This window comes from Melanerpes formicivorus, unplaced genomic scaffold (assembly GCF_026170545.1).
Source record: "Melanerpes formicivorus ecotype bairdi unplaced genomic scaffold, bMelFor1.0.p_v2 SCAF_2, whole genome shotgun sequence".
Classification (NCBI taxonomy): domain Eukaryota; kingdom Metazoa; phylum Chordata; class Aves; order Piciformes; family Picidae; genus Melanerpes; species Melanerpes formicivorus.
The window spans coordinates 24,119,872-24,135,923 of record NW_027142354.1 but is presented as its reverse complement, the minus strand read 5'-3'; the positions used below and the strand labels follow the sequence as shown (position 1 = coordinate 24,135,923).

Genomic DNA, 16,052 nt, shown 5'->3' with positions numbered 1-16,052 from the left:
CAAACAACAAACAAACAAAAAAAAAGTATTAAGGTAAATCACTGGTTTCCAAACATTCTTCACTGAGTATTGCTTCCTTTCAAGAATTGGACTCAAAATTTCTCATTAGATTAAAAAAAACAAAAAACACTATCATATATCTTCTACCTACAAAACTAGTTTACATCAACAGTCAATGTAAGGAAAAAGTCATACTAGACTCTTATTTCTGTGCTAGCATATATAAACAAGCAGTTCAGTAATACCAAAAAGTCCACTTGCATATATCCAGTAAGCAGCTTTTCCCAGCAAACTCAGTAAGCTTCAGCAAAACCTGAACTTGACAATTTTTCTTTTTCATTTGACATAGATTTCACATATGTAAATATGGAAAGAAATTTTTGCAATAAACTAAGTACCAGTTAAAATGTTGCTACATTCAATAACATTTAAGTTAGATGACATTGTATGACATTGATATTGTAGAAGACAATCCCTGCAATAGCAACCACACTGCACCAACAGGAAGAAGAGGGTCAACACTACCGAACAACAAGTGCCAAGAGGTGGTTTAAGAAATACCTGCAGAACAGAGTATATATACATGTGAAACTACTCATCCTCTTTTATAGCTGTTGAAGTGGAGAAGGCTTCAGATTACTTAAGTGTCTGTCAGTCATGACAAAGACCAGTGCCCTCCAATATTTTAGTAGAGAAATTAAAGGTATAAAGGTATCAAAAATATGCTGGTATCTCATCCTGCTTGCAGACTTCTACTATCACTGATAACGTCATGGTATTACCTTGAAAGCAAGGTACTTGTAACTAGGAAAAGGGTATGTGTACCAAGAATCAGAACACTTGTCTTGGCCATTTTGCACCATGAAGAAACAATGTTTATCCTCAGGATTTAGCTAAATATAGCACTACCTGCTGAGAGTACCATCCTAAGTACTTATGAGGTGGCTAGGAAAGAATTTTCCCTCTTGGTGCAAGATTCCTCTCTCAGCAACTGAGGCATTCAATGCAAGGTTAATCTAGAAAACTCCTCCTATTTCTACCTAGCAGATACCCAGAACAGATGATACTCAATATGAAAGTGTACTTAGAAGAAATCCTCTCCAATAAAGAAAATGCATCTATGGTTATATCAGTAGAGCAAGCAAGAAATAAACACCTCTTCTCCCCACTCCCTTAGAGAGAAAAAAAAAAAACCAACAAACAAACACACCACAAGAAACAAACAAGGCAAAAAAACCCATGTCACAGCCACTATCAGCATAGGGACTAGCTGGTTATAGAAACGTCTAACTGCAATGGTCTGGCCATTTCAAACTTCAAAGTTCACATGGCATGTTCAAGAGGACTGGCTGATCAGTAACCTCACAGGAAGCTACTGACAAAAGCTGAATAAAGTAACCCTCTCAGAGTCTCTGAAGGCTATGTAGCAGCAGAAACACATGAGAAGACTGCTGTAATTCACATTTTTTACCAGAAGAAAGTTTGGAGTGTCCTGTTTAGAGTGTTAGGGCAGAGTGTGTCTGTGGGAAATGCTGAAAAGAAGGGTTCTGTGTAGGCAGATTTACTGGGAGAGCTAGATCACTGCATTTATAATGATAGGTACAGGTATTAATGAGCATCCATGAACACAAGGATGGTCAAAGGCTGCTAGTGTTTTGAACACTGCAAAATTCTAACACTTAAAGTCATTACATTAAGAACACTGAATAATTGTTTTCACTAAAATTGAGAAAAACAGCAAAATGTTTAAAGGGTTCTTTTTAATTTAAAGCTGATGTACTGCTCAAGGTAGACCACGTTCTGAGAGGGCAGAGGGAAAGAGAGCTTTTGTTGTTGAAGTCACTGGGGGAGGGTTTCTTTGTTGTTTGAGCTATTTTGCATAGGCTATACGACAGCCACTAATCTTTGTAAGGAAGGGGATTCTGATCTTCCACCAAGTTGTGTGTGCAATACAATATATGTGTAAAAGCATGATATGGCAATTGAGTTGTGTATCTGCCTGTAAAATACTTGAGTGTAGACTGTCAAGACTCACCTGACAAAGCAAAAGTCCTACTACACAGCTCATGGGGTGCTTGAAAAACATAGGCACTGAAACTTTAGTTCATACATATTGCTATGGGCAACACACTTTGTTGGGCAAATAAATATTATTGCCAGACAACTCATCAATTCACTTTTTCCCCACTGAAAAGGTGCTTTCACTACAGAGTAGAAACAGAAATCCAGACACATCCCTAGAAAATTTATCAAGGTCAAGCCTTAAAACAGTTCACTGAGAAACCGTTACCTACTACTAGGTAGTAAGTTTTTATTAGAGCTTCAATATTCCTCAGTTCTAATTACAACAGAGTACAACATAGCAAAGTTGCAACAAAAACAATGAACTTATGAATAACCCACACACACACACTGGAGACAGTAACATATAGTAGCACTTTTGTTTCAGTCTGTCACCACTCTATAGCAACTAGTACTGTAATACACAAAAGATATTCTAGAATATTTACCCAAGAGTTGATCTGGCATTAGGAGTCATATTCAAAGAGACTCCATTCCCAGTTACGTTGCAAATCTGTACTTTTTTCTATTGTCCTTGAAAATAGTTGCTATAGTAACTCTTAACTTTTTTTTTTAATCTTATACTCTAGGAATACACGAGTAAAATTAGAGATCTGTTCATAACTATTCTTAAGATACACCAAGCATCATTAAAATTTCCTAGTGTCCCATTTGTACTTTCAACAAACACTGTATACTGACCTGCTAAATAACAACCCCAGCCCCAGAACTTTTTTCCCAGTTCTTCCACTATTTAAACTCTAAAATAATTTCCAGAACTAGTAATTTATACCAAAACTGCCCAAGAGAGATCGGGGCAATAAAGAGCCCTGCCCTGCTCAGTGTGAAAAGAAATTAAAGCAGTATCTAGACAGGAAGTGTTGTCTTAAGAAAATGAGAATGGAGGTGGTATCAGAGGAATGGTTCCCTGATTAAGAATACCTGAGCTAAAAGACGATCTGAAGAAGAGTTGAGCAAAGGGTCTATACTTAGTGTGAGGAAAATAAGACAAAAAACGCTCTAGAAAATGTAATAAAATGTAACATATGACAAGCTAGTTGATAAGCTCGAGGTTTACACCTGCAAAAGATGATGACCATCATCCTAAAATATTACACAAAATGGGTTTACCAATTTATACATACATAACAGGGAAAAAGTAAAGGTCATCTAGTATAGAAAGGTTATCAGCAAAACAGGCAAGTACTGGCAAAAAAAAAAAAAAGGAAGCAATGAACACTGGACTCATGCATGTCAAAGCAGATTTTTCAGTCTTGCTAGAGAACCAAACTAGACGGCAATGAAAGGCACAACTCAAATTTGATGATTGAGGGCAACCAACCAGATGGAGGATTAACCCTCTTACTACAGAAAGTTCTGTTATGACCATACAAATTTATTCATTGAGCAGAAGCTCACAAGGCACAATATACACAGTCCAGAAAGACCTGAACTACTAGTCAACAAAAGAGTTTTCTCTCTGTGGTCTCCTGTTCTTGTCTTGCATTATCAACCATGTAGACATGGACCACTACAGAAAAGTGGTAAGTAATTTTTACATACAGTTAAAAGCTATGGGTGGGAAAGGGAATGCTGCAGAGTGTTTAACTACAACTATAAGGTAAGTTATGCATGTATCCAGAAGAACTATCTGATACCCAGTTTGGTCTATCCTGGTAACATTCATTGAAAGGAAACAGAAAGTTAGCAAAAAAGTATTTCTAAGCCCCTTGGTTATAAAAATAAACCAAAGAAAAAGCCATTTCTAATACACACCTTGACTAAAGAAAACACTGTGCAACAATTTGGTAAAGAAATTAACATTTACGTTACAGATGCCATTGAATTGAATGAAAATGCTGAAAATTAGTTTTAATGCTGTAAATCTTAGCTTCAATTTCCACATTCTTGATTGCTTAATAATAAAAAATTGAGCTATCTCAATAAAATTCAGCAAAGTTTACATTTCCTTCCTTGAAAACAAGGAGAGGAGCATGAAAGAAAATGAAGAAATGAACATGGGAAGAAAAAAGAGAGCAAAGAAAACTCAACAAATTAGAAAACGCAACAGCCTTGAGCATTTTCACTTTTAATGATCTTGATTTCATCTAGAAAGATAAATGTGTTATACTTGATTTTTACATAAACCTGGTAAAAAAACCTTTCAGGAAGATGTGCGTTCAACATTAATTATCATTTCTGATCTTGATGTACTAACTAGAGAGCAGAAACCCTTTCACCAGTTATTTATACTGTAATTCTTCACTCTGTTACAAGCTAGATCTAATGCAAGATGCTACCCACTTATTTCAATTACTTAAACATAATGAATGTGAATACACTACTTAACAGTTACTGGGATTTTATATCCAGTTTAAACAAATAAAGGGATGTGATTTTTTTAAGGTAAAAATCAATACTGCAAGGAGAAAAGATCTTAACAACAGAAATTAACAGGCTCTAGCCTTTTTCACAAGCTTAAGCAAAATCTTATACATCACTGTTCGCTGGAATGAGTGTTGCTCATATTTTATACACAAATACTTTTCCTAGTAAAAATTACTTAATTAAAAAAAAATTAATAATCAAGAATTACCTAAGTAGTGCTTTACTCAAATATATTTCAGAAAAGGCTTCCATTAGCACGAAGTTAATTTTGGAAATACTCCATTACTTACCTGGAATATCTGTTAAATTTCCCTTCACTTAAGTTCATCATAACATTCATTCAGTTTATTACTTTACTCTGTGATTTTCAATTCCACCCTCATCAGAACCACTGATCAGAAATTATTTATGTAACACTTAGTTTTGCATAGCAACAATCTACTTTCCTTAATTTTTAACAAAGCAAATTTTCAAACAAATACTGACACAAAGATAAATCTACACCCACACTTGTGAAAACCAAGTAAATCCCTAACATGTCTAGAGGACTAGAGGTTTTTTTTCAGCCAAAAAATAATGCTTGTCAATGGCATTTTAGGCAGGGAAAAGATTCACATCAGGAGAGAATTAAACTCCACTATGTCTGAATTGTATGGAGCTAATTATTCAGTAGTTAAAAAAATTTACATAAGCCATATTAAAAGCACAGCATAAAGTTGCTTCTTAGAAATATTTTCACAGCATTACACTGTCTGTAAACTGTTGTCAAAATCTTAATTCAAACTTCTTATTAGTCTCTAGATATTTCATTGGTAAGGATAGACTATTCACTTTTACTCAGTTAGAGGAAAACTGGTCTCCAAATAGTCCTTTTGATGCAAATGAGCAGTCGTGGGCCCATGTTTTCTTTTTTAAACCCCCAGCCATTCTAATGCAGAACTAGGACTCAGACTCAGTGTTTTTACCCTCTCTTGAATTGTCTCTTCCGTGATAGCAATTACTGGAAAATATTCTACTCAGTAAGAAGTGCAGGACCCAATCCTTGAAGATTACAAGACATTTTTCTGGAGTGTCTAAATATTGTCTCAAATATTTGTTGCAAAGATAATTTATTTTCTATATCACTGGTTTGGTACACTTGCTATTTTCAGATATATTAATCAGCTCCTTGGTATCTATACAGTTTGCCGAGTTGCACTAATTTGAGCAACTGAAAGCTGTGGAGAAAGAACAAATAAGTTCACCATTTTTATGATGCTTCCCTACTTCAAGGCTGGTGAGAGGTCTTGAGCATAAGCCCTATGAGGAGAGGCTGAGGGAGCTGGGATCGTTTAGCCTGGAGAAGAGAAGGCTCAGGGGTGACCTCATTGCCCTCTGCAACTACCTGAAAGGTGGTTGTAGCCAGGAAGGGGTTGGTCTCTTCTCCCAGGCAACCAGCACCAGAACAAGGGGACACAGTCACAAGCTGTGCCAGGGGAAGTTTAGGCTCGAGGTGAGGAGAAAGTTCTTCACCGAGAGAGTCATTAGTCATTGGAATGGGCTGCTCAGGTGGTGGAGTCACCATCCACGGAGGTGTTTAAGAAGAGATTGGAAGTGGCACTTGGTGCCATGGTCTAGTCATGAGGTCTCTGGTGACAGGTTGGACTCGATGATCCTCGAGGTCTCTTCCAACCTTAGCCATACTGTGATACCTCTAGTCTAGCACTTCCACTACTAGCTTCACATGTAATGCAACAGACGTAGTCACTGCTAATCCCAATCTTAAAACATGAGCCCTTTTAAAGTCTCAGAGCCAGATTTTTAAATCCTACAGGTAGGCAACCATGAAAAAAATGTTTTAAACCCACTGTATATTCCCAAGATTCCCAATTCTTATTATCAGATCATAGAGTAACAGAGGTTGAAAAGGATATCTGGACATCATCAAGTACAACTCCCCTGCCAAAGTAGGATCACTTAGGGCAGGTCACACAGGACCACATCCAGATAGGTGTTGAAAGTCTTTAGAGAAGGAGACTCCACAACATCTTTGAGCAGCCTGCTCCAGGCCTCCAGCACCCTCACACCAAAGAAGTTTCTCCTCATCTTCAGATAAAAAACCCTGTGTTCCAGTTTGTGCCCACAGCCCCTTGTCCTATCGCTAGGCACCACTTTCAGGAATCTGGCCTCATCCTCTTGTCCCCCCCACCCTCTAGGTATTGATGAACATTCACAGAATTTAATTGCTTTAATTATATTTAAGAAACAAGCTTGCATATTTACTTTGGAAAGATAAATTTGTCATGTATCAGTCTTCCCTATGTCTCTTAGTGAGCTAGAATCAGATCTGAAGCAAAAGATCAAAATTGCATCAACTGTAGAATTATCTTTTCATCCAGGTACTGTGCACCATTTGCCTAAATAGATTCCCTGTTTGTATTTAAAGCCAGTGAAAAGCATTTAAAGCATTCTGACTGCTCTGGTGTTATGAAAAAAACCAAACAACCTAACAAAGAAAAACAACACCAACACCACCCAGGCATCCCAACAACAAAAACCCCACACTAAACAAAACAGCCACTCTCATTCTTAAGAATTATTCCTAATACCTTCCTGCAGAGCTTAACAAAAGTGATTTTTGGACAGGAATTAAAAAACTAACAACAAAACCCTGCAAAACTACAAAAGAAATCAAACAGTCATAAAGACTCTCCAAATTCCTTGATTTTTTAAAAACTGTAGCCATTTAAAAGTTACAAGTAACTACTAAAACAGTTTCTAACACAAAGAATGTTATTTCTCCAAGCTTTTTATTAATTTTTCTACTTTTGCTAACATATGAATGGAATACTAGATAAGACTAGAATAGCTTTCTCCATCAAAACCCAAAAAACTACAACAGATCAGTATTTCTGACAATTCCCAAGTCTTTGTGGCACTATCAAAGAAACCCCCCTAGCTCCTAAACCTGTCTTTCTCAAAAAATTAAATGCAATTTGCCCAAAACGTGTTCAGAAAAACAGAGCACTTCTCTTCCTCTCATACGGTTATCAGAGTGCACATTATGGATGAAAGCTTATTTTGTCATCAAGATCAGCAATAATTATAGCACCTAGTACTTGTACAGCACTTTAAACCAACAGATCTGAAATTCTTTCAGGAGAATTTATATTTATTCTGACAGTGACAAACAATACAGTCTACACAGCATTTGCATTCCTTGCTCTGACCCAAAACATGCACATGCAGTTGTTTTGTACAATCAATCAAGGTGAAAGCATGTAAGTGTAAATAATTTATCTACCAGCTTCTGAACAATAATACTTGAAGCAAAGGCAAGAAGAAAGTGGAATAGAAAGGAAAAATCGATTTAAAGAAAAGAGTTAACATACTGTTTCATTTTTAATTTCACTATTCATTGATCTACAAAAACATGTTTCATGCCACACTTCCCCAAAATCTTCTAGATCTTTAGACTTTGTAAAGTCAGTAGCTGCCTCCTCATTTGAGACACATACAGTAAAGTGTAGCCAGGTTTAAATTAGCATAAGCATTACAGAGCTATTTAGGAAAGGTCTGTACCTAGCATTACTCCTGACACCACTAGAGCTTAATCAGTAGTAACTATAAATTTTAAAACCAAAGGTTTTGGGTTGCCCATTTATAAGCTTCTCAGAGCTTCTCTCAGCTACATTCTGAATATAAAAAAAAAACCCCAAACCCAATCTTAAAAATTAAACTAATGCAAACTATTGACAGATTTCTCAAAACAGCAACAAGTGTTAAAATAGGTAAATACCTAACAAAGTTAAAATTACCACCTTGCTTTCAATCATGAGTCCACAAGTGACTTCAGTGAAAGTGCAAGTGAAGACATGAAAGCTTTACTCCCAAGAAGTCTTCAACCTTCCTCAGATTACAGACAGAGGAATATCCCACTCTCAGCATAAAACAGTGCCCTTCATCCCTGGTTTTGCTGGGGAAAAACAGCACTGAATAACTTAGTTAACACTTCATATGACACAAGTCAGGAAAAAGCAACAAACTCTATGCCCTACCCAAGGCTCTTGTTTTTCAATATTTTACAGGTAATATACTTCAAGAAATTATTTGTGCCTAACCCTTCAAACCCTTAGGACTAGTCTAAACCGTTAAATATTAACAGGTATTCAAACTGATTAGTTTCATGAAGTGCTTTGCTAGAAAAACCCACACATTTAAATTGCTTAAAAAATCCCCATCTAAACATTCAAAACCTAGTCACATTTTACACTATTAAGGTTATGAGCATCAAATGGAATTAGAGCTTTTGTGTCTCACCAAAGTATTAAGCCTTTAAAACTAGCACTAAGGTACATCAGTAGGTCACATGTGAACACCTTTCACTGTCACTGCCTAAACTATAGCATCAGAATTGTAGTCAATCTACACTAGATTTCACTCTTCCTTTTCTGTACATATAAATCTCCCTGAAAGCCTACTACTAGTGAAGTGATTAGCTCCTCTTGGAAATCCCACTCTCTCTATATAGGAAACGTAGAAGACATGTCATCTGAACCAGATTTTTCAGACTGAAGAAATTCCTGGAAAATCACTATAATGATCCAATCTCAATATTCTAAACATGCTACATACAACCAGAAGCTGTCACTGTGGGTGACAGTTTGCAGTATGGACATGTGCTAGCTGCAAAGTTAATCCCAGCAGGTCAACAACCATGTCTGAACAGTTTAAAATGATCCAGCCTGACCCAGCTCAGGCATTCCCAACCAAAATCATATCCAGGTTACGGCATCTTAACAGATGCCACACTCACTGAAGCCCTTACAATAAGCAAGACATGCCTCATAGTCAGGCTGAGCCCAGAGAAGTGGGAAAAACAAGTGATTGTCAGCTCTTCAGCAGTCTAATAAAAGGACTTTCATTTAAGCTGATAAATGCATTTAAAATATTGCCAAATTGGGTCATTTCAGAGCAATGGTCAAAAAATGGAGATACTTGTTTGTCATAGAATCATTAAGGTTGCAAAAGACCTTTAAGATCATCGAGTCCAACTGTAACCTAACTACCATAATCACTAAACTATACCCTGAAGCGCCAGATCTACATTGTTCTTAAAGACCTCCAGGTATGGCAACTCCATCACCTCCCTGGGCAGCCTATTCCAATGCCTAACTACTCTCTTTGTAAAGAAGTTTTTACTAATGTCCCATCTAAACCTCCCTTGGCACAATTTAAACCCATTTCCTCTCATCCTATTGCTAGTTGACCAACACCAGCTACACTACAGTTTCCTGTCAGGTAGTTGTAGAGAGCAGCAAGATCTCCGCTTAGCTTTTTCTTCGCCAGACTAAATAGCTTCATCTCCTTCAGACACTCCTACAACATGCCCTCCAAGCCCCCCCACCAGCCTCATTGCTCTTCTCTGGACACAGTACTCAAGTTGTAAAAATTAACAAAACAGAACACTGTATTTTGTAACACCTAGATGAAAAATACACTTTATAGATAAAATTGTTACCTACTGCCAGTTTGCTGTAAATGCACCTGCAGTCTTATCAAACATACTTAGAGCTAGTAGTCAAAAAAGCTTAGACATTCAAAGATATTTTTTTAGTTATCAGTAGTTCAACTGAAATAAAGGTCATTGTTGATAGTGCTAAGTATGCTCCTATACAGGTTCAGTGGCTTAACTGCAGAAGTCTGGTGCTAATGCAAGCAGAATTATGATTTCTTTTCGTAACAAAGAAGTTGGTAGCTTATGTCCAGTCTAGTTAATTATGATAAACATGTAAGACTAACATAAAAATTGGTAAGATTTATTAAACTATTTACTACGTAAGCACAAAAGAAAACAAGTTAGTGCTGGCATGTATTGGGAATGGACAAATGTATTAAAGAGACAAAAAAAAACAGAGAGCCACAGGCAGTTAGCCATCAACTTGCAATTCCAGACAGACTGTGCTACATTCTCAGAAACAAGCATGAAAGCTCCATCATGCCAGCATCTGCCCACCTTTCTGAACAAGCAATGGTCAGCCAACATCTATACTGATAAACCCTAAGCAATGCAAGGAAGGAGCTCCAATCACGGCAACTATTACAAAATGTAGAAAATAATCACAGAAAACCCTTAACCCTTATCTTGGCATTCAAGAAACAGTTTGCAATGAGCAGAACTGAAAAGACTCCAATTATTTTCAAGTTATGAGAGACCTCATAATCTTCGAATTGCTTTCAAGACTTGTTTTTTTGCTGTTGTTGTTGTTTTGTTTGTTGGGTTTTTGGTGGATTTTTTTTTTGTAGCTACCCTAGCAGCCAGCACTTGAGTGCAGAAACATGAGCAAGCTCCAAGACCAAGCCAACTTGATTTCTCAAGAGGCTTCTGTTAATAAACAGCCAGGACCAGGGCCAGGCCAAGAGCAAGTGTGAATTTCCTCTTTTTCCCCGGGAACACGCATATGATCAGCCTCCACCCTCCGTGAAGGGAGCGTGTTGTCACACACAAACAGGGCTGCAACCTGCCTCTCCAACCCTCCCCCCGCCGCCGCTTTCAAACCAGACGCACAGCACTAACCAGCCAAAGGGAACATGACAAGGGGTAGTGGTAGGGTGTGGTTTGACTATTACTTTTTTTCTTTTTTTTTAAAAGAGTAAAATCCAGCCTCCCTCAGCCATCAGAAACACCCATTTCACTAGGAAGAAATTACCCGCTGTGTTTTTCCGGTACAACATGTGAACTCAGGACCACGAACCTGCTCCTGATATTTACTTTACAGTGAGCGCTGGCAGCTTTCAAACATAGCGAACCAAAGCACTCCGTCCGTCACGCCCTGGGAAAGCTAACCCGGAGATTGCACCAGCGGCCCGGAGAGCCGCTCAAGTAGAGCAGGTTGCTTTGTAAGAGGCGCCTTCTGTAACAAGCTGAATGTTTAAAGAAACAAAAAAGGCAACAACAAAAAAAGCCTACCGGCGAGCTTCTCAGTCCTTCCCTTCCACCACTCGCTTTCCTGCTCTGCTTAAGTCACAGACAGTCAAAAAAAAAGCCCACAGAGGTAACGCCTCTCGGAGTCTGGGGGGGTCTAGCTTTTGTATTACACCACTTACCCGCCCCCCTTTCGCCACGTCCAGCTCCTAGAGGATTCCCTGCCTTGGGGCCGTCTGTCCCGCATGGTCGGCATGTGCCTGCGAGAGGGGAGGGAGGAGGGGACGGCTCCGGCCCTGCGTTCCCTTTCTCTTACCAGCCGCTTCAACCTGCTTCACCGGAGCCGCTCCGGGCACGGCGAGGGGCCCGACACTGGCTTCCCGGCAAGGAGCGAAGCCTCCTCCCAGGTCAGAAGGGCCCGCGTGTTAAACGCGGTACAGAGGAAGGCCTGTGCCCAAGCCCCTCGGCCGGGGGGGGGGGGGGCGGCGCGGGGGGCCAGGCTGACCGTGGGGCGGAGGCGGGCGCGGCCTGGCCGGGCGCAGCGTCTCACCTCCCGGGCGGCCGGGAGAGGGGGATGAGGGCCGGGCCGCGGCTGGCCAGCTGGGCCGGGGAAGGGGGTCTACGACGGGGTCTCTTACCTCGGTGGGGTCGCTGATCTCGAACAGGTCCAGCCGGTTCGCGTTCCAGTGGTTGATGATGTCGGCGAGTTTGCGCCGCTCCTCCTCCCGGCTGCCGCCGCCGCCCGACATCCTCGCCGAGCCCGCCGCCGAGGAGCCGAGCCGGGGCTGGGGCTGGGCCCTCTCTGCCGAGCCCTGGCGAGGGGCGGAGACGGGGACGAAGCAGGGGGTCCTTCAGTCCAGGCTGCGGAGGGGAGGAGCCGGCTTTCCCCTCGGCCGCTGCCGGCACGGGTGCTGCGGAAACGCCCCGGGATCGCGCCGCCGATAGCAATCGGCCCCGGAGGACAGAGGAGAAGGAGAAAAAAGAAAAGGGGGAAGGGCGGGGAGTGGGCGAGAAGAGGAGGAGGAAGAATGCCCCAAATCGTCGTCGGCCGCTGTGTCTCCCAGCTCGGCAGCGTCTGTCCCCGCTCGCCTGCCCTGAACCGAGCGAAGCCACCGCTGCCGCCTTTCTCCGCCCCGGTATCGCCCTCCCCTCGCTCGCTCCCTCACCCACCGTCCCGTGCGCGCCCCCGCTCGGCCGGCCGCCCGCCCTTCTCCCGGGGCGCGCGTGCGCTCGCTCCCGGCGTCCGCCGGCTCCTGGCGGCGGTCGCGCGCCTCAGGAGGGCGCTCACTCCCCTCCCGCCCGCCCCTGCCGGCGAAGGGAAAGGTCGGGGTGGCAGGGTCCGGGTCGGGGCGCGGCGGCCAGGTGTAGTGGGAGCCTTCTCCTGGCGGACTGGCGCGAAGAGGGGGGTGGCAGCGGCGGCGATCGGTGACTGAAGGCGGCCGTTGGCCCGACGGGGACCGGTGGGACCCGGAGGGGCAGGCGGGTGGCCAGCAGCGGGAGCGACAGCGGCGGCAGCAGCAGCAGCAGCCGTGGCTGCAGCGCGGGGCCTGTCGTCGTAGCAACAAAGGGCCTGGGCCACCGCGGCCGCGGGAACAAAGAGCTTGCGGGTGGAGGCCGGCGCGGCCCCGCCGTGGCCTCTCCGCGCCACGAAGGGCGGGGGAGCGGGAGCGTCCCCACGTTCCAGCCCTCCCTTCCGAAACTCTCCCAGCCCTCGGGCAGAGGTCAGGACGCACGGCTGCAGTGGGTGACCAGGTCAAGGCCGCTGTGGAGGGTGCCGCCTGTTCACCCTGCGGTCTCTCGCCTGTACCTGGACTTTCTGTGCCTCATCTTCTTGCAAAGCGAAGAGAGAACGCTCCGCTGCTCCCACGGGTGCCGGTGTATTTAATACTGTTTATGGAATGGGTTTGGAGCACTTTTTTAAAGGAATTGTCTGTAAAGATTGTATTGATGGAAATTTCCGCAGCTGGAGGTGAATGTGAGATGAAGTTAAAGCATCAAATATGTTTTAATACTTTTTAGATATATAATTTATGTGTGGTTTTTCACAAAGTGTGTCAGTTGTAAGAGGCACCTCTCGTTTTATAGACTCTGGAGTCCACTACAGGTCTGGGGGTTTGGCATCGTTTTTAACCTGGTGAATTACGTTATGTTTTGTGTTCGGCATCCTCTGTAACTTAGTCCTTAAGCAATCCGTTGAACTTGGTTGTCCAAGTGTGGATCATTTTCGTTTTCTTCGCGTGGTTAAAAAGGGGGAAATGTTTCTTTGTAGCGTACCTGGCAAAGTATTTCAAGTTCCCTTTTGCTGAGGGAGTTAAGATGAGTGCATTTTGATGATGCAGTTTTGATTGGCTGGGTTATTTGAAGACAGATTCCTCAGAGGCCTTCTCTACATTAAGCAATTAAATTATTGTTTTTATCCAGCAGTGTAGCTGTGCAAGTACCAGCAGTTCTGGTTTTACAGGTGAAGGTCAGTTATACTTCTGCCCTACATCTGTACCTGTGCTATATTAGAGCTTTACAGTTTCAAGGATGAAAGAGATCTGGTTTGCTGGGTCCCAAGCTCAGGGAAGTGTTGAAAGACCTTCTGAGAGCCTGTGGAGAAATGGAAGAAAAAAGCAGACAAACAAATAAAACACTTCTGACGTAAAAAGGGGGGGGAAATTATGCTGGATTTGTTTTCCATATCCAGAAAGACTGTGCTGCGAGGTAACCTTGGATGTTCTGGCAGTGCTTACAAAGATCAAGAAACCATGTAAAATACATGATGTGATAGTCCAAAACCCAGGCAGATAGCTGCATGCTCTGTCATGGATGACATTTGTTGAATGGTGTGTTGATTTGTCTGAGTTTAGGTGAAATGGGATTATTCTAGGCACAGGATAAGAAACTGGCTGCATTACTTCAGGATTGGGAAGGAGGCTTTTAGGTGCAGGGTGTGCGTAGATCACCATTTTGCTATTACGAGCTGCATGAATGAAATTCATTTTCACAGAATGTTAGGTGTTGGAAGTGACCTCAAAAGATCATCTAGTCCAACCCCCTGGCACAGCAGGATCACCTAGAGTAGGTCACACAGGAGCATATCCAAGCAGGTTTTGAATATCTCCAGAGGAGGAGACTCCACAACCTCTCTGGGCAGCCTGTTCCACTTTTGTGTGGGAAAAAGTTTTTCCTTGTGTTTAAGTGGAACATCAATACTCCAGCTTGCACCTGTTGCCCCATGTCTTATCATTGGACATCATTGAGAAGAGCCTGGGTTCCATCCACCTGACACCCACACTTCACATATTTAGAAACATTAATGAGGTCACCCCTCAGCCTCCTCCAAGCTAAAGAAACCCAGATCTCTCAGCTTTTCCTCATAAGGGAGATGTGACACTCCATCATTTTTGTGGCTCTGCACTGGACTCTTTGAAGTGGTTCTCTGTCCTTGAATTGAGGGGCCCAGAACTGAACACAGTTTTCTGAGGAAAAGAATCAGTTGCTCTGGGAAAACTGGCTACTGAAAGTAGTTGATTTAGCGTTGCTGGTGTTCCTGTTTTCAAATGCCAGAGAGCACCAGGAAGAAAATTATCAGTGTGCTAGACCAACACTGTGTGAATAATAAATAAATGAAATAAACTGAACAAATTCAGTTGTGAATTTACTTATTTCTATTTTAACTGCAGCTAGTCAGTATTTCTAAACTGGAGCTACACTGCAGCCTGGATACAAACAAATCCCTCAAACTGAGCAGAATTGGAGCAGGTTAATAATGTTCAGATGTCATTTCTCAGAAGTCCCATATCACTGTGATATGTTTCTGTAGTGACAGAAGCAACAGAAATGCTACTGATGGTTAGATAGTGACTATGCTGCTGATGAGCTCTGCACTGAGCTGGACAGGGCTGAAACAGTTTTGAAAGAAAATAGGCCAAATCTTACCTGTACTACAAGTTGCTGTCAACAGAAAGCGTAATTTTTAGTACAGCATCAAGGTTTAAGAAAAATCATGTAGACAAGAATTTAGCTGAGTGAACCAGCTAGATTGTATGTGTATGGAGATTGTACTGTGGGAGATAAAGCATAATCTCTGATCTTGGAAAGGCTAGTTATGGAGAGCTAAAGCATGCAATTAGTGTGTACCAGCTAGTTTACAGTAGGAAATGTGTGCAGCTTCTCTTTCAATCCCCCCTCCCCTTTTTTTTTTCCTGTAGGATTGTTGCAATTAGAAGTAAAACTGCTTTTGTAAAGCCTAGCAAGTGTGTATTCCTGTGAGTAGTTGTGGGGGAAAAATAAAAGATGCAGACAAGATATCTTCCCTTTAAGATACTGCATAAATTTACTTGAAACAATTAAATTAAATTTTCCTCTGTATTCTGAGATTTTTATCATTCGTATAGTGAAAAGACAGAATCCTATTTGAGGAGTTTCCAATTCAGCCCAGAATTCCTGTAGGTAGTGCCACCAAAGTTCCTGGGAGAGTTAGATTTAACTCTATAAATGATCACATATGTGATAAGAAATAATAGAATGAGAGAAAGAAAAGAATAGAGAACAAAAACTGCTTTACATGCAAGTGCTTGTGAAAAAAACAAAAAGTTTTTTTACTGAACAGTGGTTTTATTTTTTTTTTTTAAGGTGTTTAAGATAACTAAGCTAACTCAATGTATAATATGAATTTTGCAGAACAAATAAGATAACTGCCCTTCCCTGTAGA

The 16,052-nt window shown here is 41.7% G+C and overlaps 1 protein-coding gene across 26 annotated transcripts in view; it reads right to left on the bottom strand.

Moving 5' to 3' along the window:
• The window catches only part of AFDN (afadin, adherens junction formation factor), a 116,765-nt gene extending 104,242 nt beyond the window's left edge, over nucleotides 1-12,523 (bottom strand). For 8 of the 26 annotated variants that reach the window (XM_068153235.1, XM_068153164.1, XM_068153253.1 and 5 more), the window contains exon 1: nucleotides 11,992-12,521. In XM_068153235.1, coding sequence (XP_068009336.1) covers nucleotides 11,992-12,102 — 111 coding nt within the window. In that variant the 5' untranslated portion in view covers nucleotides 12,103-12,521. Of the gene's footprint in view, nucleotides 1-11,398; nucleotides 11,465-11,535; nucleotides 11,643-11,669; nucleotides 11,788-11,991 lie in introns of those variants that run through there. The other 18 variants (XM_068153259.1, XM_068153244.1, XM_068153269.1 and 15 more) reach the window with 6 other exon arrangements.
• Nucleotides 12,524-16,052: the final 3,529 nt, after the last annotated feature.